Raw genomic sequence first — 27613 nt, 5'->3', positions numbered from 1 at the left:
GAAAAATTTGGTCATCACTTAATCGGATCAGAACAACATGGCAGATGCAACTTCTGGAAACACAAGTGGAAGATTATCAGCGACCCTTACTGCGACTCCTCTGACGTGCCTCAGACCGCTCAACATATAGTCACTGAGTGCCCACTCCGAAGATTCAGTGGGACAATAAAGGACATTCACGAGGCCAGTGATGAAGCTGTGAGTTGGATAACAAAACTGGACATTCGCTTTAGCAGCAATGCAGATATTGATGAGCTCAAATGTACAAATATTGTTTGTTTTATTACGTACTTGTTCTGTGTATATAGATGAAACTTTTTTCCCCCTGTAATTGTACATGTTTGTAAATAATCAAATTGTAACAATGTATCCTCATGCCATACGAAATATATATACTGAAGACAACTAAATGCAACACTATTGCACTTTACAAAAATTATCACATACCTTAATGATCGTTAATCACAGCCAGCAGAAGACAGGGATATCGGTTATTCATGCTGAAGCCGGCGTTTTGGGTATACAGTATTATATGCCCTTTCACCCGTTTGGTCCCAATGTCCTACCTCTCCACAGTAGCTGCAGGTGAATCGAGACCTCTTTTTTGCGGAAAATTTTCTTGGAGTTGGTGGTTTACTCTTGTAAGCCTTAAGCCTTACTTGGTTTGTTTTTTTTTTTTTTTTTTTTTTTTTTTTTTTTTTTTTTTTTAGGTGTTACACTTTTTGAAGATGACGATGGTGTAATTATTGGCAGAGGAGGAGAAACAGAAGCCGGCTCCGTAAGATTATCACTTGAGGTGGTTGGTGGCGGCGTTGTTGGAACAGGGAAAGATGTTACAGCAGGACATAGTACATCTTTTTTATCTTCTGATATGAAGGATCTAATTTTTTCATGGAGATACATCTGTCTATCAATGCTAAGTCCTTGAGGTTTGATGACTTGCGGAAGGTCACTGAAGTCAGGCGGTGGATCATCTGGAAGGATGGTGTAAGGTACTTCGTCAGAAACTATGGATTTCTATGTCAACACTACACCAGGGTACTCTTTCTTATACACGAAGTGATGTATCTGGGCTATTTGTGGAATGTTTTTCATTCCAGCATGGAACTTGTTTTGCCTGTCATAGGAATTGTTACATTTCCAGATTCTGTGCCAACAACAACAGGAATAATACAGCTAGAAACCTGACAACTTTTACAAGCGACATTAATTACAGCTTCAATAAATTCACTTTCATTTTTCCGGAATGCTCTCTTGAAACAACCAAAATACAAATTGGGTTGAAATTTCGTGTATCCCACTGGCAAAAATGAAATTTTACAACTGCTGTTCTTTCCTGTCATAACTCTCCACATGAGTTATTTCATTAAGAAGTTGTTTTTATTTTGCCCAACACAGTTATCAGCATGGAATTCTAAATGCTCCTCACCTACTGAAACATTTTCCAAGATGTGATGTACAAGAGATAAGACAGCACAATACAAGTTTCTGGAATAATGTACAAAACAAATTTATTAAGTGGTTCACATGCTACACCAAAAAGACCCATTTTGTAGCCTGTAAGAAATAAAATGGGTCCAACTTGTTGTGGATCGTATGGTAAGTGCAACTGTTGGGCAAAATCAAAACTATAATGCATTGTGCCTTTGTATGTGTTACAGCTATGTGACCCAAGAGACAAAGGCGTTTCCAGCTGTCTAATTCCTTGCCTACAATTGTCTATGGTGTTTTTATAAGCAGTCCGCTCTGCTTGGACGTGATTAAGATGTTGTATAGCCTTCTCCATCACATTTCTTTTCTCCTCCTCATCCATAATTGAGTTTCCCTATTATAGTTTGATTGCTTCTACAAGTCATACAAAGATCAGTCTTGGGTTTATAAACTACTATGTTACAGCAAAATGTATGCCAGATGGAATACCAAGACGAGAGTGATACAGGAATTCTCTCTATTGATTTACAACTGCCAGAGTATAATGTATGAACGTACTTCTTAGACATGCTGATTGGTACAAGCATGAGATCACTTCTTCGTTTTGTAGGGATCCTGCCTGGCATGACAGGCGCATTTTGTTCACTGAAATAATTCATAAAGTTCACTGCATGTTTACGATCATCAAAAGAAACAGATTTTATCTGAGAAGTCTTTAATATGTTTTGGTGAATTTTAGGCTGCACCCCTTGTTTCATGAATTGTTTCTTTAATTTTTTTAGCCTCTTAGAGCCACAAGCGAATACAAATTGAAAAAACAACTTGCACATCTCCTGCCTTCTGAAGTGATAAATTGAGTAAGTTTCTTTCCTGTCATAATTTTTCTCTTAGTAGCTGTCGTCATTGGCTGGTTTCGTACTAATGCATTCATCGCACCCATCATTAATACGTGGTGGTGATTGACATGTTCTCCACAACTGTAATTCAGTTCCTGACATTCTATTCTCGAAGAAAGAATGAAGCTTTCGGGAAAAAGAACAGTGCAATTTCTTGTACAGCCAAAATCCTTATTTATAATTTTTTTTAACCTACTCCGCATATTCGGAGGCTGTTTGAACTTTGGGAACATCATGTAGAACACTTACATCCGCATCAAGAGCATCCTCCTGCAACTTGTCTGTTGTGGAAATTTAAAAAGGTTCACTTTCCTCAAAATCACTATCCTCACCAGAATTTTCACTTTCAAACTCGAGGGGTGCACTGAATTAATCCAAAATAACATTAGGTAGTTCTGGCGGCAAGTCGCTGTCTGTATATTGTTTTAAAACTTTCACAATAACATATGCTGGATCACTAGGCCCAAACATAGTGAGAATTATTAATCCTTATTTTGGAACCTAGTCTATTTTAAAATGTTTTAATAAACTTAAATACACAACTATATGAATAATAAGGAGAACACCACACTTCTCCACAGTATGAAATAAACTGAAAGACTTCATCGGTATCGGAAATGTTTGGAGCAGAGAGGATGTTTATGAAACCTATTACCTTTATTAAAAGTGCCCAGCTAGGGTTTATTTATCATAGATAAGATATCCAAGTCATCTTATCTTACGCTCGCACAGCTATGAGCACGAGCGAGTAAGTGTGTGGACCCTTGCTTACGATGCGAAAAGTGTTCCCTTTTCTTATTATTAAATAACCCTCGCATTTCAGCAGTGATTATTGTCAGAGGGCTTTTACATTCACGCAGTGATAGATGACGGTCTAAGCAATACATAGGTATCAAAAATTTTACCCCCTTCAGTGGTTTTTTTACAATCATTTCATGAACTGCTGACCGAGAAGTGGTCCCTTTTCTTGTTCATGCATACTAACTACTAACTGGTTTGATAGAAGGTGGTTCGGGTTTAGGAAAGGTTATTCCACTGAAGCTCTACTTTTAGGATTCCCACAAGTTATGGCAGATATTTTAGATTCAGGAGGTCAAATAGACTGTAATGCAACTGACCTATCCAAGACTTTCAGAAGGTAGATCATGGGAGATTACTGACGAAAATGAGGACTATTGGACTAGAAAAAAGAGTGGTTGAATGGGTGGCTACATTTCTGGAAAACAAAATTCAGAGAATTAGAGTAGGTGAAGCATTATCTGATACTGGAATGATTAACAGGGGACCTTTATATGTTTTCCTATATGTACAGAGCGTGCACAAATTATTTGAGCAGTTTCGTCAATTATTTCTAACCATATCATAAGAGATATGGTGAGGTGTTTAATGTTGTAAGGCTAGTATCCCTCAAAGTTTTGTTTTGAATAGCCCTTCATACATTGTGCTTCCCCATCGCCCGCGAGAGCGCAACAGTTGCAACATCTGGCAGACATGATGCGTCCTCTACTCCAACAGTTGCAAAGATGGCGAATAACAGTGAAAAAGCGTATGCTGTTCTAGAATTTCATTCCAGCCAATCCGTGACGACCGTGCGACGGAACTTTAGAACAAAGTATCGGAAAGATCCACCCAGTGCCAAACCCATTCGCCGATGGTATGAACAGTTCAAAACCACGGAATGTCTGTGCAAGGGAAAATCAACAGACCGGCCTAGTGTGCCTGAAGGAACAGTTGAGCGTGTGCGATGCAGTTTTGAACATAGCCCGCGAAAGAACTGCGGGCCCGCATCATCAACGCCTTTGGTCAAATTCACAGCAACATGCTACATCGAGTGTGGGACGAACTTGACTATAGAGTTGATGTGTGTAGAGTTACTCATGGAGCACATATCGAGCACTTGTAGGCTCATAAAATAACTTGTGAGTTTTTCTGTCTGTCTATATAATTTTGTAATGTTACAACAAATAATAAACAAACAGGATTTTTTTGAAACTGCTTCAATCATCTATGCGCGCCCTGTATAAAGAATATGATCCTTAAGATCATAAAGCCGTAAATCTAACCTAAGCTTAACTGACTCCCGTCTGCAATTAATGGAAGAAGGAACAAAGGTCAGTAGGTCAGTAGTTGTCGCAAGTGAAAATCCCTCATAACAGATCTATCCTTTTCAATACCTTAGGTGTAATATACTGTAGTTAAATATTTTCAATATCTGCGGATACGGATAACCTTTCACGGATGCCGGTGCGGATGAAGGAAGTGCGGATGAGCATACTATTTTGTATATCTCCGCAAGGCTCTACTAATATTACCTCATGGGGAACATTGTACGTACCCAGGTGTTTATATAAGGAATGATCATTTGGGTAAACGAGGTTTCTAAGAAAGGTTACAGATCTCTTCACATGCTTGAGAGTATTTAGGGATTGTAGTGAGGATGTAAATAAAGTCTTTGGTAAGACTGCAGTTAGAATATGGTTCCAGTGTATGGGACCCTCATCAGAACTACTTCATAAGAGAATTTCTGAGCGAGTTGGCCATGCAATTAGCAGCACGCAGCTATAAGCTTGCATTCGGGAGATAGTGGGTTTACTGTCGGTAGCCCTGAAGATGGTTTTCCGTGGTTTCCCATTTTCAAAACAGGCTGTACCTGAATTAAGACCATGGCCACTTCCTATCCCATTGTCACTACAAGACCTATCTGTGTCGGTGCAACATAAATTCAACTGTTAAAACAAAATATATATATATGAGAATTGGAAGAAAGACAAAGGAAAGCAGAACAATTGTTCTGGGTGACTTCTGAGAAAGGAGTAGTGTTACGAAAATGTTGCAAACTTTCGGCGGCGAAGACTTGGGAGTAAGGAGACGAGATGCTTGACTAAAATTCAAGCTGTCAGTGGAGAATTTGCGTGGAATGACAAACTAGTCTAATAAGCTTGAGCAGAGCCTTTAAAAGTAGGAAAGATCATAATATGAAGATAAAGTTGGAATTCAAGAGGACAAATTGGGGTAAATATTCATTTATAAGGCAAGGAGAACAGAAGTGAAATAAATGATCAAGGGAAACGTTTGGTACATTTCCAAGTTCTTTGAAAATGTTTTTTAAAAAGCTGGTAAATAACTGTAGGGAATCTACCATCTGGGTGACAGCCCTAAATGCAGATCATTGATTGATGATGATGATCTTGCCCAGTTCCTGGCGGTGGTGGTAGCTATTTTGTACATCTTAAATTGATGTTTTAAGTTGTCTGTTTCTTCTTTTCCTTCTTTCAAATACAGTAAATGTTACTATGATACATTTGTTATGTGTATTAATTTCATTTGCTATGTGATTATAGCTGTGGGTTACAGGTGCGCTAAATAAGATAAATCGATCGATGTGTCCTACAAATGTAAGCACTTCTGAATGTCAAACTGCATAAGGATTAAATCCTGTCATTTAAGCAAAGTAAACAAGAGCCTAACCAATGGCACTATTCAGCAAATTGACGAGACGGGGGGGGGCTGACAAACAATGTAAATACACACAGAGCAACACAACCATTTATCATACCAATCTTTCTGATCTTCATTTTGTGTACAGCTGTACACAAATTCCTTAATAATCTTATCAATATCAATTTAAGGATCTCTTTCAGAATACCTTCTGACCTATTTGAGCCTTTGTTATTATTATTATTATTATTATTATTAATAATAATAATAATTTCTGTAGGTGGTGTAACAATAAAGTTAGTGGGTGTAATTGACAAAAGTTCCAGAAAGGAGAGCAATAATTAAGAAATGTGTGTCAACATGACCACGTGTTTTCACTTCATAAATAAAAAGTATTTATATGATCCTCCTTTTCAATACAAAACAAACATCTATATTAGATGGGATGATATCTATACATGTTTCAGCCTAATCTAAAGGCCATCCTTAGTGGAAGCTCAATATTACATTTATACAAACAAATAAAAATGTACTGATGAAGTGTGTGGAATTAATTTGTTTGTATAAATGTAATATTGAGCTTCTGCTGAGGATGGGCATTTAGATTAGGCTGACACCTGTACAGCTATCGTCCCATCTAATATATAGATGGTTCTTTTGTATTGAAAAGGAGGATCATATAAATACTTTTTATTTGTAAAGTGATAACAGCCAATACGGAATGAGATTTATAATATGCAAACACGACCACGCCTAAATACATTTATGAACCTAAAACCTCCCAGTTCAGAATAAAAATCATTCTTTTATCGGAGAATTCCTAACTCCATGAAGTGCTATTTTCATAAGGGAAAACTTCGATAAATGTTCACAACTTTCGGTGCACCCTGTTAAACTATGCTGACAATATTTTCAATAGCCAGACTATGCCAATTAAGTACGGCTTGGTATCGGTAAAATAGGGGGGACTTCAATCATTCATTCTCAACTTGATAATGAAAGAGTTTTCCTCGGTGGAGGCTAAAAATAACGTCACGCAAATGTTTCACCGTAGTTTCATAAAATCCGGGTGTGGAATTTGTTCTACTATGATTATTGTGATTTACGAAACAATCTGGGGAGAGGAAAACTTCAGGATTGGACTGCGCTCTTCATATAATGCTGCAAATGTCAGAATTGTTGGACCAGCATAGGATAAACATCGTTCTCGCGCATTACTAAATACTGGGACAACGACAAACTTCTTAGTTTAAATACAACAACAACAACAACAACAACAACAACAAACATTTAGCCCCAACTGTTCCAAGTTTCCAACTTAAGTATGGTATGTAATCTGCACAGACTGCGGATTGTGTCATAAAGACCTCGACGGCCAGCAAACTTGTTGGAATATTGTTTGTTTCTCCTAAGTTTTGAAATCAATACTGATGTGATGCAGAAAAAAGAAAAAAGCAGTTGCGAATAACTTGAAGATTTCATTATATGCGTAACAGAAGAAATCAATAGCGCAAAAGTTGGCACTGGACTGGAAATATCCTTCTGCAATATTATAAAATAATTTTGTTCGGAGTGATTTCCGAGAATTGGTGCAATTGTTACAGAAACATTAAAGAGCTGAAAGAAAACAAAAGAGACCAAAAAGGTATTTTGGAGCCAAATGAATATTTCACCAAAAAAGAAAGAGAAACGAACACAAAGTATATCAATATTGTTTTTATCCGTACGACGGTAGTTCTAAAACAGATTGAACTCCGGCTGTAATGCGTTAAAGAACTGATAAACTCTTCGTGAGAACATGTTTAAGCCCTCTCAAATATAGTTGATACTCTTCTTTCCCCAAACAATGCATGCAAGAAAAAAGGCAAAAGGATTACAGCAATATTCAACTTGATATAAAATACAACTTCGTAAGAATTGTTTGGCAAGTGCGCCTGTGCTAAATGGAAGGAAATCTGCCGAGCGGACAGATAATATTAAATCATTACAAAGTTTCTCACCTGATGATTCTGGATGGCATTTTTCAGCTGTTGCTGGATATTCATTATATCCTCCTTAAGCGCTTTCGATATCTCCATGACGAGTATCATGCAGTATTTACCTAACCAAGTGAGATAATAACCATGCAAATTTAGCCAGCCACCCGGTGATTTCCAACTTCCGACAGCACACCGCCAGTCAAAGCGCTTTCTGATGGTGGCAGTGTTGGTATCCTCGCAGCACGAAATGAAATAAAATGAAAATAAAAAGAAACTAACTCCAACTTGCGCTGGCCTAGTTTTCAAATTAAAATTATTCAATTGTTACCCCTCTATGGCAAGTTACAGTAAAATATTTACTCCAAAAAGCGTACAATGGTTGGAAATCCATTACTGAAAGGAGAACTTACAAGAGTAACACAATATTCGCTACTCATTAAAGAATTATATTTTGTAGCGTTGATACGATCCCAGTGCTTTGCTGGTAATACGGCAGGGGAAGGGGAAATGTGTTCTGTGTTGATCCGATTCACTACAAGCGGCGTGAGCGGAGTTTAGGAGTTTTAATGTGCTGATGTTGACTGTGTGTTATGTGAAATTTGTGTTGTTATATTGAGTGAGTAATACACATAACTGCTTCTTGAAAGTCATTTATATTCGTACTGATATATTTTCGGGCTTATCTACGAGAATTTATTAGTAATGTTAATAATTTTATGACGACTGGTGCAGTGTGGCGGTGTTTGAAACTTAACCTTTAAGCCAGTGTTGTTTTTTGATTTAGTACCGTACTTTTTCATTCAGTAGAAATGTAAATGAATTTTAAATGTGGAACATAGTGCAGATGTCTCTATTTTGAATAATACAATACTTGTTTTGCTACAATTGGATTTATTGTTATTGTTTGTATTTCTGCCCTTAGATTTATTCTTTAAAATGTCAAAGCGAATTGCAACGTCTGAATTAAATCACGACAATTGGAACGACGTGGAAGAACCTGAAGAGAGAGGAACTTTCAAAAAAGCTGCACCTGATGTTATAGAGAGAAGAGTTATTAAAGCTGCTAAACGAAGATCTACAGGTGTTACAGATTCACCTGTGAGTAAGCCCGTTACTTTTATATTAAGTTTGTTTACACTTTGTGTCTTTTTTAGCCGTAACTTGAAAGTGTGGTGGTGATTATAAATTTACGAGACAGTTTTTCATGTGCCTCCTGTTTACCCTTTTCGCCTTGTGTTATGTCAGTAAATCAATCATCAATGACCTGCATTTACGCCTGTCGCCCAGGCGGCAAATTCCCTCTCAACAGCAAAGAACATGGAACATAGTGCTGATGTCTCTATTTTGAATAATACGATACTTGATTTGCTACAGTTGGATTTATGTTATTGTTTGTATTTCTGCCCTTAGATTTATTCTTTAAAATGTCAAAGCGAATTGCAACGTCTTCCCTTGGAAGTTATTCCAATCCCTTACTCCTCGTCCTATGAATGGATATTTGCTCCAATTTGTCCACTCAAGCTTATTTGTATACTAATGTTGTTCCACGCCACCTCTCCACTGATAACTCAGAACATACTACTTAACCCTCCAAGTGGCAAACACCTGATATCAGGCATTTTATGCTTTTGCACAGTGGCAACGCCTGATATCAGGCATTTTGTCATGATCTTTATTTTTATTTCGATAATTGAATTATTCATCGAAATGTGCTAATTACAAGTCAAACAAAGGATAAATGTTTGGTCATTATAGTGAAATAGTTTGTATAATAGCATGTTGCACTAATGGAATGTAAAACGTTGCCGAAGTAGCGTCATAATCCCGCTGTCTTTTGCTAGCTGCTACATACTCAGCGACTGGCTATACGTATGTCTCAGCTGAGCCAGCTACGTTTAGTCGCCAGTTTTCCTTCTGATATCAACCTGAAGTGTTATGTACTCATATCAGCAATACTGAATCATTTCCTCATTCTTCTGGCGAACTGAATTGCTGGCTAGTGAGATACATTTTGTGGCAGTCGTTAGACAGAAATTGACATTTCTCCAGCCCAGCTGACAACATGTTTCTAATGAAAGTGGAAATTAATGAAATATTACTGGAGTGCACCTCAGAGAAGAGATGTGTTCATTGCGATGTCCAGAAACCCACCATCCCACCCCAAGAATTACATTTTTTATAACCTAATAAAGAGTATTACACACCATTTTCATTTCTGAAGCAGCTACTTGTATCCCTATTGGCCAATGTAAAGTGGCTCGTGATCTCGTTCCCGTGAATCATAATTCGTTAGCAACCCCAGCAGAATAAAAGCGCAAGAATGAATGCGCTGCTGTCGTCCCCATATTACAGGTCTTGTCCAGGTCCTATCCTTACAGCCACGGGGCAAGAACCACTCCAGACCAATGGTTTTGTCCAGGTCCTATCCTAACATCTGCACGGCAAGAACCAGTCCACACCAATTGTGTTTCCATATGAAACTAGAGGCCTAGAGCCGCTTCGCGGCTTCTAACCTGGGGGCTTATGCTCCCAGACCCCCTTTGATTGTCCCTATATCACTGGTCTTGCCCAAGTCCTATCCTAACATGAGCACGGCAAGAAAAACTCTCCAATCATGTAACAATAATCACCCCCATCAGCTATCGAAGCACCACTTCTAAGTACAGAGGTTGGCAGCACTGAGCACCACTTCACAACATCCTTCCTGAGAAGACCGCGAGTGTGTAAACAGACGACAGTCGTTCCGCTGGTGTGAAAGTCTTGTCAGCCAGGCTGGAGTAATGATGAGAAATCTTGTTGCCGAAAGGGAAATGAAGGGTTGAGTCCACTACTGATTCATAAGTACATTATCTTCATGAGAGATGTAGATAATAAATAAGTACATTTACCATGCCACTTGCTCTAGACCGACCAGAAGGTACTGGAAGCAAATTTTTTCATATCTCCTAGATATGGTATTATTTGATGCATACATCCTGTACATAAAGAACACTGATAAGCCTTTAGCAAGACAAGACTTCATGGTCAGTATAGTTAGGAGATTGCTAATTGAACAGTTCCCAATTCCAGTTGTGAGGCCAACAGGTCATGCAGGAGGCTCCTCTCATGCTCTCGAAAAACTTCCACAGAATAACAATCGCCTATGTGTTGTGTGCTTGCAAGAGAAGTAGTAGTCTACATTCTGGTGTTCAGGATGTAACGGTGGCATTCACCAGGGGTGTTATCATAAACTGGTGCACTTCTGGTGGCCTGACAGTCGTGGAGAAAAAAGAAAGACTGACTCAAGTGACTGAGTTAAATGTATAGGTGGTAGCGTACAATTGTTTTATTGATTGTTGTATATTTTTTCCAGCTAAGAAAGGTATTGTGACGTGTTGGCGGGGTAAATAAGTAAATAAATGAGTACAGAACATGGTAGCAACCTATTTCTAAGATTTATTAACTAACTCGTAAGCATTACGTTTACAGATTTACACACACACACACACAGACGATAGCCGAGCCACAATTTACACAAGCTCATGGTTACACTTACATGGTTTGCGCTCTATCTCTTAGTATCTCATGTCCCATCAACAATGACACACACACACAGTCATCGATTATTTACAGTACACTCTCAGCCAGTCAGTCACACTCGTTAGCGCTGTCATGGTCCACAGCCTACACGTCAGTCTCGCAGGTCGGGATAGTATCCGCTGTTCACGCAATCCGTCAAACTCAGCAGTCTTCACACGTCGGCACCCAGTGTTCCCTTCGCGCTACTCCAGAACACCCAAGGTTCTTCTCCAGCAGCCGGCCCCAAGGGATACACACGCATGACGTCAACGAAACAGGAACGAGTCCTCGGCTCCAACAGGCAGATACTCCATCAGACTGACACCTCAGCCCAGGCTATCACTGACTGCGCTCTTCTCTAACTCACATCAGCGAACTCAGTCTCGCTCCTCACACACTCACTCCGTCTAACTCTCACTAACTAACTGCAGGCAAGTAACTGCTCTTATATACCTGCGCCAGCCCTTCTAGAACAGTCTGGATGCTCAAATGAATCCAGGAACCTTGCGAGATGGAAGACTCCAGTTTAATAATAGAGTAATTTCCGTCGTCCCATGCGGCGCGACAACGGACAGAAGAGAGAAGGGCCCACCCATCACTTAATCGCTGCTTATGATTGGCATGGTCGCGTAAGGGGGGTGGGGCCGATAGCAAGATGGCATGGCGGACGCTATAACCATTACATTGCCCCCTCCTTAAGGCTGCTCGTCCCGAGCTGCTCCACGATATGCTGCAATACGGTTTGTTCGGTTGGCCACCACCTTCCCATGAGGTATCCACTGGGTCCGGTCGACTGTGTCCTCGTTCCCATTGATAACGATCAGCAAGTCTTCGCGTGGCAGCTGGAACTTCGGTGGTTTTCCTTTTCTCCACACCCGCGTCCACTTTCAGGGATTGAGCGCCTTCGTAGTCCTCTGGTGTGATGCCCGGGACTGGTTTGCTCGTCCCAGATTTAGCCCTGCTGAATTTCCTTTTCTTCCGGGGTGCGGAATTTGATGTTCGTACCCGCACGCAGCTTCGTGCCGGAACAAGTGTCCTGGTCAGGTGGCATCGTCGTTCGTTGGTCATCGGTTTGTCTTCCATTGCTGCTCCGTCTCCTTGTACGGGTCCCTCCAACCGTGCCGTTGCAATCGCTGTCTCTGTCTCGTGGGCCATCATCAGAGCCTCTTCGTAGTTCTTTAATAATAAATTCCTAAATGTAAAATTTATATGTATTGAATAGGTGACAGAATAAACCATTTAGCATCCTACATTCAGTATCTTCAATACGGACAACAATGATTTTTATCACTTGCAAAGTTCTTTTTCTTGCCGATCATCCTCCCTGGAGGGATCTCGGCGCCACGTAGTTTATCACAGGCGTCAGCCGCCTTGATCTTGTGGTCCCCTCGGGATAATTCTTCCACAATCACGTCGCCTAGTCGCTCAATCTCGGCGTCGATTATCCGCGGCATTATATCTGTGTGCTGAGTCGTCTCCTGCAGCTGTACTCGGTAGGTGGCTCTCTCTTCCAATCACTTAAGTCTGTTTCCAGCTGGTCTGGGATAGAACTCCGTTCAGTTCATTAGCGTACGTGAAGCACTCCCACAACCTCCTCGTAGGTCGAACTTGCCTGGGGGTTGCGTTGAACTATCATCTTCTGTACACATAGTCCGGCGATCGGGTATTCGGCACTCTTCTTGGACGTCGACCCAGTCTCGCACTGGGTCTGGCATGTTCTCTTGGAAGTAATCCCGTCGTCCTGTAGGGCTTCCAACTTCACGATGGTGGAGCCGCCGTCGCTGCTAGCAGGATTCATTCGCGTCTCCACAGCCATTGTTTCTGCACGCAGGGCACTCACTGCCACCGCTGGGCCTCGAACTCCGGACTCCACAACAGCGGGCATCTCTTCGGACACTTCTCGTCCAGTTCGTTGTCGTCCCGCACTTCGTCATTGTCGACCTCGGTTTCCAGAGAACGCACTTCGTTTTCTAACTTTAACTGCTCACTCTTCCAATCACTTAAGTCTGTTCCCAGCTGGTCCGGGATAGAACTCCATTCAGTTCATTAACGAGTTCGCCGTCGGTAGATAAGATTTTGTTTTCAAGCTCACTAAACTTGCTTAGAAAAATCTGAAGCTGTTCGGAATTCATTTCGCTAGTAGAAATTTCTGTCGAGTACAAAATTCGCTACCAGGTACTCGATTCTGACACCAGTTTTAACGTAAGAGTTTATCCACTAGTTTATCACACTTGTCCATCCCACTTCTGACGCCAGTTGTGACGTGTTGGCGGGGTAAATAAGTAAATAAATGAGTACAGAACCTGGTAGCAACCTATTTCTAAGATTTATTAACTAACTCGTAACAATTATGTTTACAGATTTGCGCACACACACAGATGATAGCCGAGCCACAACTTACACAAGCACACGGTTACACACTTACACGGTTCGCGCTCTCTGTCTTAGTTTCTCATGTTCCATCTACAATGACACACACACACAATCGTAGATTATTTACAGTACACTCTCTCAGTCACACTCGTTAGCGCTGTCACAGTCCACAGCCTACACGTCAGTCTCGCAGGTCGGGATAGTATCCGCTGTTCACTCAATCTGTCAAACTCCGCAGTCTTCACGCGTCGGCACCCAGTGTTCCCTTCGCGCTACTCCAGAACACCCAAGGTTCTTCTGCAGCAGCCGGCCCCAAGAGATACACATGCACAACGTCAACGAAACGGGAACGAGTCCTCGGCTCCAACAGACAGATAGTCCATCAGACTGACACCTCAGCTCAGGCTATCACTGACTGCGCTCTTCGCTAACTCACATCAGTGAACTCAATCTTGCTCCTCACACACTCACTCCGTCTAACTCTCACTAACTGCAGGCACGTAACTGCTCTTATGTACCTGCGCCAGCCCTTCTAGAACAGTCTGGATGCTCAAATGAATCCAGGAACCTCGCAAGATGGAAGACTCCAGATTAATAGTCGAGTAATTTCCGTCATCCCATGCGGCGCGACCACGGACAGAAGAGAGAAGGGCCGGCCCATCACTTAATCACTGCTTGTGATTGGCACGGTCACGTAAGGAGGGGGGGGGGGGGGGGCGATACGGCCGATAGCAAGTTGGCATGGCGGGCACCATAACCATTACAGTATTTTGAACTATATACTGGTACATAAGTATGTACTGTGAACTGGTGCTTCTTTTGTATATGTCATTTTTTTAAAATTTACCTAAATATAAACATATTATATATAGCAAAACTTTTTTCAAAAATAAATAGTATATATAAATTCAATATATTTTTGGTCTTACGTTCTTTGGATGATACATAACTGCTTTAGTATCATCATCTTCTTATTCCTTGTTCTTTGTAGGATAAAAGGGTGTGCTGTTTTAGTATGCATAACATGTCAACGAATTTTGGCACAATTTATACTAAGAGTCTGCAACACCGGTAAAATATCGCTGCCACTACAGTGTAAATGACCGCCACTTTAAGGGTTAAACTTAGTCAGTGTCGTGATGAATGCCAAATATTGCATGTCACCAGATTTATAGAGATGAATTTGTGTGAAGTATCTGATCATCGCCTTGATCTCAATATGTAAGGGACAAGAGTTCATTCAGGTGTTGTGCATTTATAAATTTACCATCAATGGCATATATTCAGCAGATTAATTTTGGCAATATTACAAGCTACTGCTGCTTCCTGCTGCCACTTAACGGTGCATGCTATTCTCTATGGCTCAGCTTCTGCTACTCAAGTGAGCAAGCGACTGTAACTGCTTCACACATTGTGGATTGGATGCGCCAAGTCCAACAACACCTGCGGGTGGGGTGAAAGGGTGCAGTGGACAGTTCATCTCTGGGGTGAGTTCGATATAGAACCTGTGTTAATTCTTTTTTCCCTTACGCTGCATCAGTATTTTATGCAGGTATTTTCTCTCAAAGTGAAATTCTTGAGGTTTTTGCCATACATTCTTAAAAGAAGAGAAAATAAGCACTGATGTAGGAGAAAAAGGGAACAAGGGCTTGAAAAATGGAAAGTTAAAACACAGCAAACTTGAGTTTCTTCCTACTCCTAGCCCTTTCCTCTCCCTTTGTCACAAGACCATCTGTGTCTTTTAAATACAGTTTTCACGCATAGTATCAATTATTTCTTGTTCCCAATTAAATTAAAAAAAAAAATATTCCCTTTAAAATCCGGTCTGTAGTAATCTCCCATGATCCACCCTGTCAAAAACCTTGGATAGGTCAATAGTGATACTGTCCATTTGACCTGAATCTAACAGATATTCATATTCATTATAGTTTTGACAATATGCGGTACTGAGGATTAAGTTAATTAATCATTCAGTCATATAATTTACCCCTCTCCCTTTCCATTAACGGAAATGATTTTATGAATTTAAATCTTAAAGCAAGTCATCCAATTCAGGAAAAGCTACATAAAAACTCCATAATAGGCTGAAACCACAACCGAGCGTCATATTTCCACTTGTTATGTTTAGAAAACATCGACAATAATAATAATATTGGCTTTACGTGCCACTAAGTACTTGCATGGTTTTCGGAGATGCTGAGGTGTCGGAATTTTTCCCATGGGAGTTCTTTAATGTTATAATACCAATACAAGTGGACCGTTATTGGTCATTATAAATTTTCCAGGTAATATAAATTCACTCATTGGAGACAAATATTTCAGGTTCCCTAAGGGAATCAACATCAGTGCTTTCATGTGCCGGTAAACCTGTCTACAAGAGGCTGACGGATTTGAGCACCTTCAAGTATCACTGGACTGAGCCAGGCTCAAACCAGCCAACTTGGGCTCAGAAAGCTAGGGTCTAAACCGGCAATGATAATATTTTGTCTACTTGGCCCCAAAATCTTGCCAGCGTTTTTAGGCCTAAAAACTCGCTCATCCGCTTTATACGGGAGTGGACATTTTCAGTCATTGGTCAGAATTATACCGAAGTCCTGGTCATTTACACACAAAAATAGTGAAATATACGTGCCCTCCTAAACATATGTTTTTAGAAGACTTAATATGAACAGTAGATTGATTTTATGTTATTTAACTGCACCTGAACACCGTCCTCTTCTATCACGCATTTAGTCCTGTATTTATGCTTTTTGGTCTTTCTTTATTTCTGGAGAGAAGCATCGCAAGTATACTGTTGTATCTGAGAATGTTTACAAGAAGTTAAAACATTATCTATATCCACACAATTTTAGAAGTTCCCTATTTACAGTGATGAGTACAGCGGAGTGAGCTACCCTATCAAATGCCTTACATAGGTCAGTTGAATATGTATATGAACATTTATCTCGTTATCACCACTAATATTGTACAAACATCATTATGTTTCCTCTAATGTGAAATGGTAGAGCATCTGGTGAACTAATATTTTTCTTATCACATTAGTAGTGATTTTGTACGAACTGTTTTCTTGTAAACTTCCTACGTGACAACTTTCTGCAAGTTTGGAATAATAATCAATTGTTGTCATATAAAACACTCAGAAATCCCATTGTAATAATTTAGTCCACCATGGCATCACGCGGTGAGAGGGAGCAGATATTTGCGCAGTGGTACAGTTTAACTTATAATGTTAACCACTCATCGTGCAGTGGTTCATTTGTCCCATCGACACGGAGGCTATAGTTGAGAATTTATTTCTTTGTAGCTCAGGGGACCAGTTTAGAAAATGGTTTCATCAAGTAGGGAGTAAGTGGAAACTTGTCTCCAACCAAAACGGCTTCAGGAAGGTTCAGACACCTGGACTCTATGGCATTTCTAAGTCTACTATTGAAAAAAAATCCACCATCAGATGCTCTCCCAGTATTGCCAGTATTGATATAAGTAAAACAACTGCAACTGCAAAGAGCACGATACTTAATGTACCTTTATAGGTAAAGAATTTCTACACAGTCTTGGGCGGACCCGTTGTAACAACATGTTTCCCGTCTGTTGCTCCAAAACATGGGGAATTAAATTTACTTTCAAATTTATTAATAATAAGAAGAAGGTGCGCTCAGTTGAGCATCTTGGTCCTTACTGTAGACTGTGATTGACTTTGTTCTTTTCGTGCACTTTAGTATGTGGTATGTGTCACAATTTTTGCTGCACAGCACACACCCGCAATCTACGTCTGGTTTGTGAAATCGCTTGTTAATACACAGCTTGTAGTGAAAGCCATGTACTGAGAGTCTGGCTATCACATGTCTTTGCTGCTGGTTTTCTCTGGTCCAGGACTTGTCCACCATAGCAGGCGAGCTGTAGAATTCCAGCTGTATTTCTTCTCTCTTCTTATTTTGGTTTCTTTAGTAGCTCTTGATATGGTCCTGTTGATGGTAGGTGCTGTTGGGTCCTAATGTCCTCTATGAAGTATGTTTCTCCCATCATCTCGTATAGAAGTCGTGAGGAGGCTATCTTCCCTACTCCCATTGCTCTTTTCATGTACATCGCCTTCACCTTTTCAATTTAGGTTAATTCACCTATTTTTAACTTTTCCCAGATGATCTGTATGCCGTAGGTGATGATTGGGGCTATTGCACTTCTAAATAGTGCCATTGCCGTGCTGATAGACAAGTTCCTGATATTCTTTATGTAGTGTATTGCCCTGATTGCTGCCGCTGTCCTTTCTTCTGTGTGAAGACTGTATGATGATGCTGTTGTTTGCAGTGTAACCCCTACGTATTTGAATATAACTCTCTCTAGTGGATTGCCTGAAAACACAATTTTGTCAGTTGCTGCTGCTTTTCCACCCTTCCTAAAAGTCAGCTGTACAGTTTTCTCTTGCTTTATAATGACATCGTTTTCCCTGGCCCAATTCTCCAGCTTGTTAATTGCTTCTTGTACTTCTGTCCTTACAGGAGACCTGATCACCATGTCATCTGCATAGAGAATTATATTTGTATTGGAGTTCTCCTTAATGATTTTCATTATGTCTGCTGTATAGATTTTAAATAGTGTAGGACTGATAGGGTCCCCCTGTAATACTCCATTTGTTTGAATAATCCGTTTCAGTGTTTCCACGTTGTTTCAAAGTTATTGATAATATGGTTCCATTCCTCGTCACTTCATGTGACCTGGAAAAATATACATGATATCAGTAGTTTGTTTAATTTACCAGGTGTATGCATAAGTCTTTTCCAGTTTCACGAAGAGATGGCACCAGCGAACAGTACGTAGTGTATGAATTTGACACGTCAGTTTGTTCACCTGACATTAACTTACTAACACACACAAGTTGAGTTTGCCAAACACTAGCGTCTGTGTTGTATCGTTCAGTGATCATGTCGACATTTGTGCCTCAAAAAGAACATTTGCAGCGAGCATTGCTTTTCTTATTTAATCAAAAGATAAAGGCTGTGGAAAGTCATCGTTCACTGATAGAAACATACGGTGAACACGCTCCATGGATTAGAACATGCGAGGCATGATTTTGACAATTTAAACTTGTTTATTTCAATGTGAAAGACATTGCGCGTTCTGGTAGACCACAAAAGTGCAAAGACGAGCAATAATTGCAGGCGTTATTGCATGATGACCCAACTCAAACACAACAGTAATTGGAACAAGCATTAAATGTGTCACAGGAAACAATCTGCAGATGTTTACGAGCAATGGGGAAGATCAGTAAACTCGGTAAATAGGTCCCACACGATTTGAATGAATGGCAAATGGAAAATCGCAAAGTCACTTGTGATATGCTTCTTCAATGCTACAAAAGAAAATAATTTCTGTATCGAATTGTGACAGGTGACAAAAAATGGATTTATTTTGAAAACGCAAAGCAGAGAAAATCATGGCTGTCACCTGGTGAAGCCGGTCCTTCAACACCAAGGACAAATCACTTCGGCAAGAAGACCATGCTTTGTGTCTGGTGGGACCAGAGCGGTATTGTGTATTATGAACTCTTGAAGCCCGGCGAAACCGTTAATGCTCAATGCTATTGCCAACAAATTATTAATTTAAATCATGCATTGATCGAAGGACGACCAGAATGGCAAAGTGATTTTGTTACGCGATAATGCGCTGTCTCACACAGCAAAACTACAGTGATTCTATATGTACAGTGTGACCAAGTCCAGTCCAGCCCCCATGTTTTAGCCAAGTACTCAATCAGCTGATAGATGAAGGAGAGTGATATTGTTATTGTTTCAATAAAGAATAGATTGGCTAGTTCAATATTATAAGATGTTATTTGTTTTGCTTATACTGTGTGTATATAGGCCTATCAGTATTTGTTATATTCAGAGTCTGACTACCTGGTGTAAGTCTTCAGAATTTAGATTTACACATCGTATAAGTGTCACAATCATTTGTTCGAAATTCTGTGTTGGCAGCTAGGCCTATGATAATATTTATGTTATAATACATGTGACATAAAATAATATAGTTATTGTTTTGAATAATGTATGTAATGACTGTAAAGTTAGCCTACATTTAAATTAAAAAATTAACATTGCCATATTCCAGGTTTTATGTTAACATAATATAACATATTGTACCATTCTACTCCTGGTACTAATATAAATAATGATGAAAACCTGCTACTCTGTAGTGGTGAAACCAAGTAATTGTCACGGTCCCTGGGTAGTTGCGTATAAAGCTCTGTTAGTGATGGCTGCGGTTTGATCCCCGTAATGAGCAATTAAATATTGGTATCGCTATACAATATAGTTTGAGAAAATGCTACTTGTTTGCTCGGTGAAATCAAGCCGTTATCCTGGTCCCGGAGTACTTGTATTCATAACTCTTACCGATCACACGCGGTTCGATTCCCGTGATGTGCGACTAATTTTGTGCCCCTGTTCAGTTAGTATTGGTATATATCCGCTGTATTTTAAACATTCTATTTTCTACTATTGGTTTTGCTAATACATTTTTATTACTGTTCATCATTCTGTTTTTCTTTTTCTACCGCTCTTCCCACAACTGTGAGTTTGTGGGAGCGACCTGCGTCACGCATGTGGATGTGCTCCTGTCGAACGGCTGGATGCCCTTCTTGACGCCAATCCTATGTGGAGGGATTTAATCACTATTGCGAGTTTCTGTGGTGGTTTTGCAGTGTGGTGTGTTTTCTGAATATGAAAAGAAGAGTGTTGGGACAAACACAAGCATCCAGTCCCCAAGCCCGTGTTATTAACATACCTTGCCCGGCCGGGAATTGAACCTGGGACCCTCTGAACCCAAGGGCAGTACGCTGACCATCCATCCTCGGAGTCGGACTATTATTGTTATCATTATGATGTGTGGGAAAATTCAAGTTGATGCTAAGTGGCATTTATAACGTCCTTTAAGAGATGAAGAGATGAATAGCCATAAAAGCTTGAATTCAAGAATATATCCATCATGATAGCTCATGTAGTGGTTAGCGTGATTAGGTGCTACCCCCGGAGGACCGGGTTGTATTTCCGGCTGTGCCACGAAATTCGAAAATTGGTACGAGGGCTGGAACCGGGTCCACTAAGCCTCGGGAGATCTGCTGAGTAGAGGTAGGTCCGATTCGCACCTCAGCCATCCTCGAAGTGGTTTTCCGTAGTTTCCCACTCCCCTCCAGGTAAATGCCAGGTTGATACATAACGGCTTTTCTTCCCTCTTCATTGCCTGTCACTTCCAATCTTCCCATCCCTCCACAAGGCCCTAAGTCTCACACTCCAGGACACTGCCCTTGAGGCGGTAGAGGTGAAATTCCTATCTGAGTACCAGGGAAAACCCTGGAGGGTAAACAGATTAAAATACAAATAAATGATAGCTCATGAGATGAAAATGAATGAGACAAATGATTGGGAGTGACCTTTCCTGTAACTTTTCTTATGAACAAGTTTTAGATTTTCGGAGATATTTGGAAATTTGTGAAAAATGATATAATCATGATTTTTTTTTTTACGCAAAAAAAAAAACTTAAAAGATCAGAGATTATATTCTAAACATCTTTCGTTATGTACAGGATTTCAGTATGGCGAGTATTAACGGAGAAATCTGACGTTTACTGCCTTGGCCTCCATAAAATTACGAACCCATTTTGTTATTATTGTTACCATTATAATGCATGAGACAACTCTAATCGTTGCTGGGTGCGTCTTATAATGTGCTACTTTTAATGCTGAAAACAAGCAATAGCCCAACTTCATTTTAAAACCCTTTTCGTATCTGTTTTTGCACCTATAAGCACAACAGCCCGGCATAATATTCTTTCAATATCAGACATCAGAAATACGTAAATGCAAACACATTTCGAAACTAATACCATATAATCCCCCGTGTTTAATAAAAACATATTTCCGGTAGTATTAAAGTTAAAATAAGTAGCCTGATTTTTGCTGAAACTGCATCAAGTGTGGTCTTACCCTGTGCAGAATACATACGTTTAAATGAGCCGACGGGGCATTTGGCTAAAACCTGGTGGAGCCAATCAGAATGAAGCACTCGTTGGCCACACTGTACATATGAAGTCACTGTAAGCTAAACCAGTGAAAGACAACTTGAAATCACTTGGATGGGACATCCTTCCGCACCCGCTGTACTTCCGTGACCTGGTGCCATCTATCACTTCTTCTCATCAGTGGGGCACGCGCTCGCATAGTACTTCAGCAATTTTGAGGAAGTTGGAAAACGGCTCGACGAATGGTTTGCCACAAAAGTCAACCAATTTTTCTGGCATGGTATTCATAACGTACTTGAAAGATGGGCATCGTTTGTTGGTAGAAACCGATGGCCAATATTTTGTACGATAATCTATGAGGTTCACTGTCCCTATTGATAGTTTGAGCACACAATTATATAGAATGAGAGTTTTCCACCTAATCAGTACTTTATTATATAAAGTGTCTAAGATATTTCAATCATATTAAAACACAGTATCAGTTTTGATCAGCAGCTGACGATGACCTAATTAACAGGTCAAAATACAGCCACTCATTCAGTCACTCTTTTGTCTAGTCCAATTGCACTCATTTTTGCCAGTAGTCCCCCATGATCCACCTTATCAAATGCCTTAGACAGGTCAGTTTTTTTTTTTTTTTTTGCCACCCAGCAAGAACTTATGCATACACTGGGTATTAGACACTTTATGTCAGGCATAGTTTTCTTATTTCTTTTTTTTTTTTTAGGAACTTGAGGATACCAATATAAATTATCCGTTATTGGACATTATAAATTTTCCAGCTAACTCATTCCTGGTTGCCAGCGTTTTGCCCCCATGTGCTAAGTTGGGCTCATCAGTTGGTACATAGCACACCCACCAAAACGCATGATATGATCTCCAGTTGGATGGGTATTGAACGTGTATGTATTATCTTTTTTTGATTGCTGGCTTCATTTCTTATTTGTTCCTTTTTTTGAATGAATGAAAACCTACAACCTGTTTTCCAGTCATTGACCGGGTCAGGGATGTAATGAATGAAACATATATAGGCTGTTATTACACTGGGGTCGCCACTCCCAAGGTGATTTGTTAATGAATGATAAATGCTATGAAATGATAATGGAGAGTGTTGCTTTAATGAAAAATGACAGGGAAAACCGGAGTACCCGGAGAAAAACCTGTCTCACCTCCGCTTTGTCCAGCACAAAACTCACATGGAGTCACCGGGATTTGAACCAGGGTATCCAGCGGTGAGAGGTCGGCACGCTGCCGTCTGAGCCACAGAGGCTCCCTCCTTTTTTTTTTGAATTTTTCTATAATTTTCAATAAACCTTTTTTTGATTGCTGGCTTCATTTCTTATTTCCTTTTTTTTCCTATTTTCCTTTTTTGAATTTTTCTATTTTCAATAAATCCTCATTTGAATTTAATTCGTTTTTTACTGTTAGTAGTCTAGTGTTTATCCTATACTGCATTGAAATCAGGGACATTTTAAGTTCAGGGCTGTGTCATTAGCCTTTCCTAGTCGAGGTCCACGCCTCGATTCTCGCGTTGTGCGTAACATAATATGTCTGATATTATCTAAAAAGGGAGGGGTACATAGCACACCCACCAAGACGCATTACCAACTGAAAGGGCCCAACTTAGCACACGGGGGCGAAACGCTGGCAACCAGGAATGAGTTAGCTGGAAAATTTATGATGTCCAATAACGGATCATTTATATTGGTATTATAAATTTACTCATTCGGGACAAATATTTCCGGTTCTCTATGGGAATCAACATCTATATCGAACTTGAGGATGTTTCCCAAAACATTGATGTTCAAGATAACATCCCCGAGGAGCCTTCATGTTCACCCAAAAGCATAATAAATGATGACTCGGGCATTGTAGCAACTGTCACATTACGACAGGCAAAAGGCATTCTACTGATAGATTATCTTCCTACTAGCCAAACAATTACGGGGCAATACTATGCAAACCTCCTAGACAAACTACAGGAAAAGATACGCGAAACAAGGCCTGGTTTGGCAAGGAAAAAGGTCATCTTTCATCAGGACACCGCTTCGCTGCACACAAGTGTTATTGCCATGGCAAAACTTCATGAACTGGGGTACGAATTTTTGCCACATCCACCTTATTCACCTGATTTTGCACCATCAGACTTTCATCTATTCCCCAAGCTGAAAATTTTCCTCGGTGGACGGAGATTTTCTACAAGGGAAGGACTTACAGCCGAATTGGAGAGGTATTTTGCAGGCCTGGAGGAATCTCATTTTCGAGATGGGATCAAGGCATTGGAACATGGCTGGACCAAATGCATTAGTCTACAGGGAGACTATGTTGAAAAATAAAAGCAGTTCCACCGAGGTAAGATAATTAATTCTAGTACATTCCGAGAACTTTTCAAACCACCTACGTACATAACTCGGAGGAACATTCCCATATGGTGACACAGGCAAGAAGAAATTTTAAAGGAGAAGGGAAGCAGGGTAAACGTATGAAGCCCCTCACAGTGCAAGCATTAATTACTGCAACGATGAAGGAGGAAAATGAAATAGATGCTTTCACAAAGATTATCAATGCTCAAATGTGGAAACTTTCTGAAGAGCTCATAATAAGACTCCTGAAATAATTATTCCTTTAAATGGAATGGTTTCTATTTCGACCATTCTATACATACATATATATAAAACAAGAGTTTTGTCTGTACGTTGCTGAGAATTAAAAGAGAATGGTATTTTTGTATTGTTCATGTTCACAGTAACAAGCAATTGCACTTTTAATTTTCCATCATGTCTGTCTGTATGTATCTTTGTATGCACATCACATGAAAATGGCTGAAGAGAATTTTATGGAAGTTGGTATGTGAAGTCGAGTAATGAGGCACTGCAATCTAGGCTGTTAATAATTTTATTCACACTGAGTGATATGGTAGTTTAGGGAAAGGTCTAAAATTCAGTTCTCAAAAATTGATGTGGAAACACCATCTAGCAGTTCTCCACCTTCACGTTCAACAATGATATCTACAAGTTAACCAACATTTTTAAGAAACAAGGCGTTAAAATAGCCTTCAAAACCAACAATAAGAACATGAACGTTTTATACAATACTTCACACATCAACAAGACCAGCAGTTTTTTAAAATCAGGAGTTTATAGGATTTTTACCACCTGTAAAAAAAACCTACATCGGGCAAACCGGGAGAAACTTCATTATCAGATACCACGAGCACACTAACGCAATAAAATACAACAGGTTTTCAGCCATCGGCCAACACATGCAAGATTATAACCATAATTTCACCAATATTGAACAAGACATGGACATCCTCGTATTAGCAAACAAGGGCCCTTTACTCAACATAATGGAAAATTACTACATACACCTAGACCAATACTTTAATGCCAGTCACAATCTCAATTAAATCTCAGAGAAACCCAACATACTCTTCGATCTATTTATCAGTTTCCTCAGAAACAATAATGCAGCCAACCTAAACTCAATCCTAAATTTAATCAAAGGTACTTTTCCAAGACAATTACACTTTCTCCCGCATCCTTCAGCCCCACCTTAAGCCCTCTTCCTAAGCCATATATAATTTTATATATGTCATTTCAATACAAGAACTTACTGATTTCCCTGATTATAATTTTTACAACACCCCATTTATACTTTATTCTTTGTTAAAAACCTCTTAGTATGTATATTCCTTGTATTATTAACTATTACCATAATAACATCTCATTTCACTTGTTATTCTTTAAAATAACATTTTCTTAAGATTTCGCCAAAAGTGATCTTTGCTCCAATACAGCTGATGATGACCCCTAGATGAGTCGAAACTAGTACCGTGTAATTTATAATTTTGTGAATATATTTTAGTATTGAAAAGGTGGAAACGTTTACGTTGTTATTATTATTACTTATATATTATTCTCAGTTCAATACGGACCAAAAACATGAAATTCATAACCATTAATATAGGTAGCATTGGCGCCGCCATCTACGAGAGAATCACTAGCGAGCGGAGCATGTTGAAATCGCAGCTATTTGGCAAAAAGCTCACTCCGCTGTAATCATCAGTGTAATTAGGGAACTTTTAAAACTGTGTGGATATAGATAAGGTTTTAAATTCTTATATGTAAACATTCTCAGATACTACAGTATACTTGCGCCGCTGCTGTCCAGAAATAAAGAAAGCCCAAGAAGCATATATACAGGACTAAATGCGTGATAGAAGAGGACGGTGTTCAGGTGCAGTTAAATAACATAAAATCAATCTACTGTTCATATTAAGTCTTCTAAAAACATATGTTTAGGAGGGCACGTATATTTCACTATTTTTGTGTGTAAATGATCAGGACTTTGGTATAATTCCGCCCAATGACTGATCTAGTTGATTATCTTGTTGAGATGTGGTAGATTTGGTTTTTAAACCCCAAGAGCTGTCATATTTTCAGCCCTTTTATGTTGAAATATTATTCCGATTCACGACAGCTATAGATTCAGACTCTTGAAATGAACATGAGCTTACTTCATTTGGCTCTTGTTACTGGAAGGATCATTTGATATGGACGAACTACAAATAACAATGGAAGACGTAAGAAACAAAATTGGGAAATTTGCAGATAAGCAAACCAGACTGAAAACCAGAATCAACAGACAGACAGTAGGAAGGGTGATTTCCAATGAAGAAAGAAAGATAAGATCCAAGAGAATGCAAAATTACAGGGCTGACAGGAAACTGAAAAATTCTTTGTATAAAGTTGGCTAAAGTGGTCCAATGAAAGGCTATAAAATGTAAATAAAACATGGTCTCAACTACTGCATTGCAGACTATTTTTACACCATTTGGATTGCCTGTGTGTGTCAGTTTTGATGTTCTTTTTTAGTGTACCAGATGGGAGAGAAACAGGAACTATTGGAAAATCTATGCCGAAGGTTTATCAATTTTGTTGTGTCAACAAATGTTATCGGAGACCTTTTACATCTCAGCATCGTGCAACATAGGGTAGCTTATTGATTGGACTTTTTTCTGCCCTTCACCTGTTACTGCCAGGTTTGAATTTGCAATCTTGGGATCTGGAGGCTGACAGTATCTATGATGCGCAGAGGCAGCTGTTTTGTTGTCTCCAGATCTTGTGCTCAGCACTGTTGAACTTGAGGCTACATTTAAGTGTACGTCAAAACAAAAGAGTCCCAGCAGCAGATTAATAGGCAAATAAAGGAACCCTTTGTTTTATGTCCTGGCATATTGGGCATTCAGACTGATAAATGCCAGTTCTTTAACACACAGTAAGGCAGTTGTTTCCAGTTCTGAGCCTCAAATTTGTTACTGCTTTTTTGTGGATTTTCCCTTGGTTTCTTCCCACTTTTCATGGATATTCTTCCATTTCTTTGTATCAGGCTGTTCAGCAGTTGCTTTCTTGTACATCATTGTTGCTTTAGAGCCAAGATGTTATTCAGGAAGTATATTTGAAGTGGTGTCTCCTTCTATGTTGGTGCCTTTCTTAGCCAGTGACTCTGCTGTTCAATATCCATCTAATCCAACAGAGAGGGAATCCACTCACATTCAACAGTTCTTCTTTTCTTTTTGCTAGTTGCTTTACGTTGCACCGACACAGATAGGTCTTATGGCGACGATGGGATAAGAAAGGCCTAGGAGTTGGGAGGAAGTGACCGTGGCCTTAAGTGAGGTACAGCCCCATCATTCACCTGGTGTGAAAATGGGAAACCACGGAAAACCATCTTCAGGGCTGCCGACAGTGGGATTCAAACCCACTATCTCCTGGATGCAAGCCAACAGTTCTAAGTGCTCATGGGTTTTCAAGAACCTTTTCTATGTTATGCATCTTTATTGTTTGTGAACTGCTTGTTTTACTGCTTTAGTCAACCAATATTACAACTTTCTGAAAAGACTGAGATCTGTACAGGAGCTGATG

At 39.7% G+C, this 27613-nt stretch overlaps 2 protein-coding genes across 3 annotated transcripts in view; one reads left to right on the top strand and one right to left on the bottom strand.

Annotated features, from left to right (window-relative positions):
* The window catches only part of LOC136857830 (PHD finger protein 21A), a 203127-nt gene extending 195025 nt beyond the window's left edge, over positions 1 to 8102 (bottom strand). For both annotated transcript variants that reach the window (XM_067136792.2, XM_067136793.2), the window contains exon 1: positions 7766 to 8102. In XM_067136792.2, the coding sequence (XP_066992893.1) occupies positions 7766 to 7855 (90 nt within the window). In that variant the 5' untranslated portion in view covers positions 7856 to 8102. The remainder of the gene's footprint in view (positions 1 to 7765) is intronic.
* Positions 8103 to 8213: 111 nt separating this feature from the next.
* Positions 8214 to 27613, top strand: part of Nup50 (nuclear pore complex protein Nup50) — a 69902-nt gene continuing 50502 nt past the window's right edge. The window contains exons 1-2 of the mRNA XM_067136791.2: positions 8214 to 8360; positions 8667 to 8842. Of these exons, the coding sequence (XP_066992892.2) occupies positions 8681 to 8842 (162 nt within the window). The 5' untranslated portion in view covers positions 8214 to 8360; positions 8667 to 8680. The remainder of the gene's footprint in view (positions 8361 to 8666; positions 8843 to 27613) is intronic.

This window comes from Anabrus simplex, chromosome 1 (genome assembly GCF_040414725.1).
Source record: "Anabrus simplex isolate iqAnaSimp1 chromosome 1, ASM4041472v1, whole genome shotgun sequence".
Classification (NCBI taxonomy): Eukaryota; Metazoa; Arthropoda; class Insecta; order Orthoptera; family Tettigoniidae; genus Anabrus; species Anabrus simplex.
The sequence above is the reverse complement of the archived record's forward strand: the minus strand, read 5'-3'. Positions and strand labels throughout refer to the sequence as shown.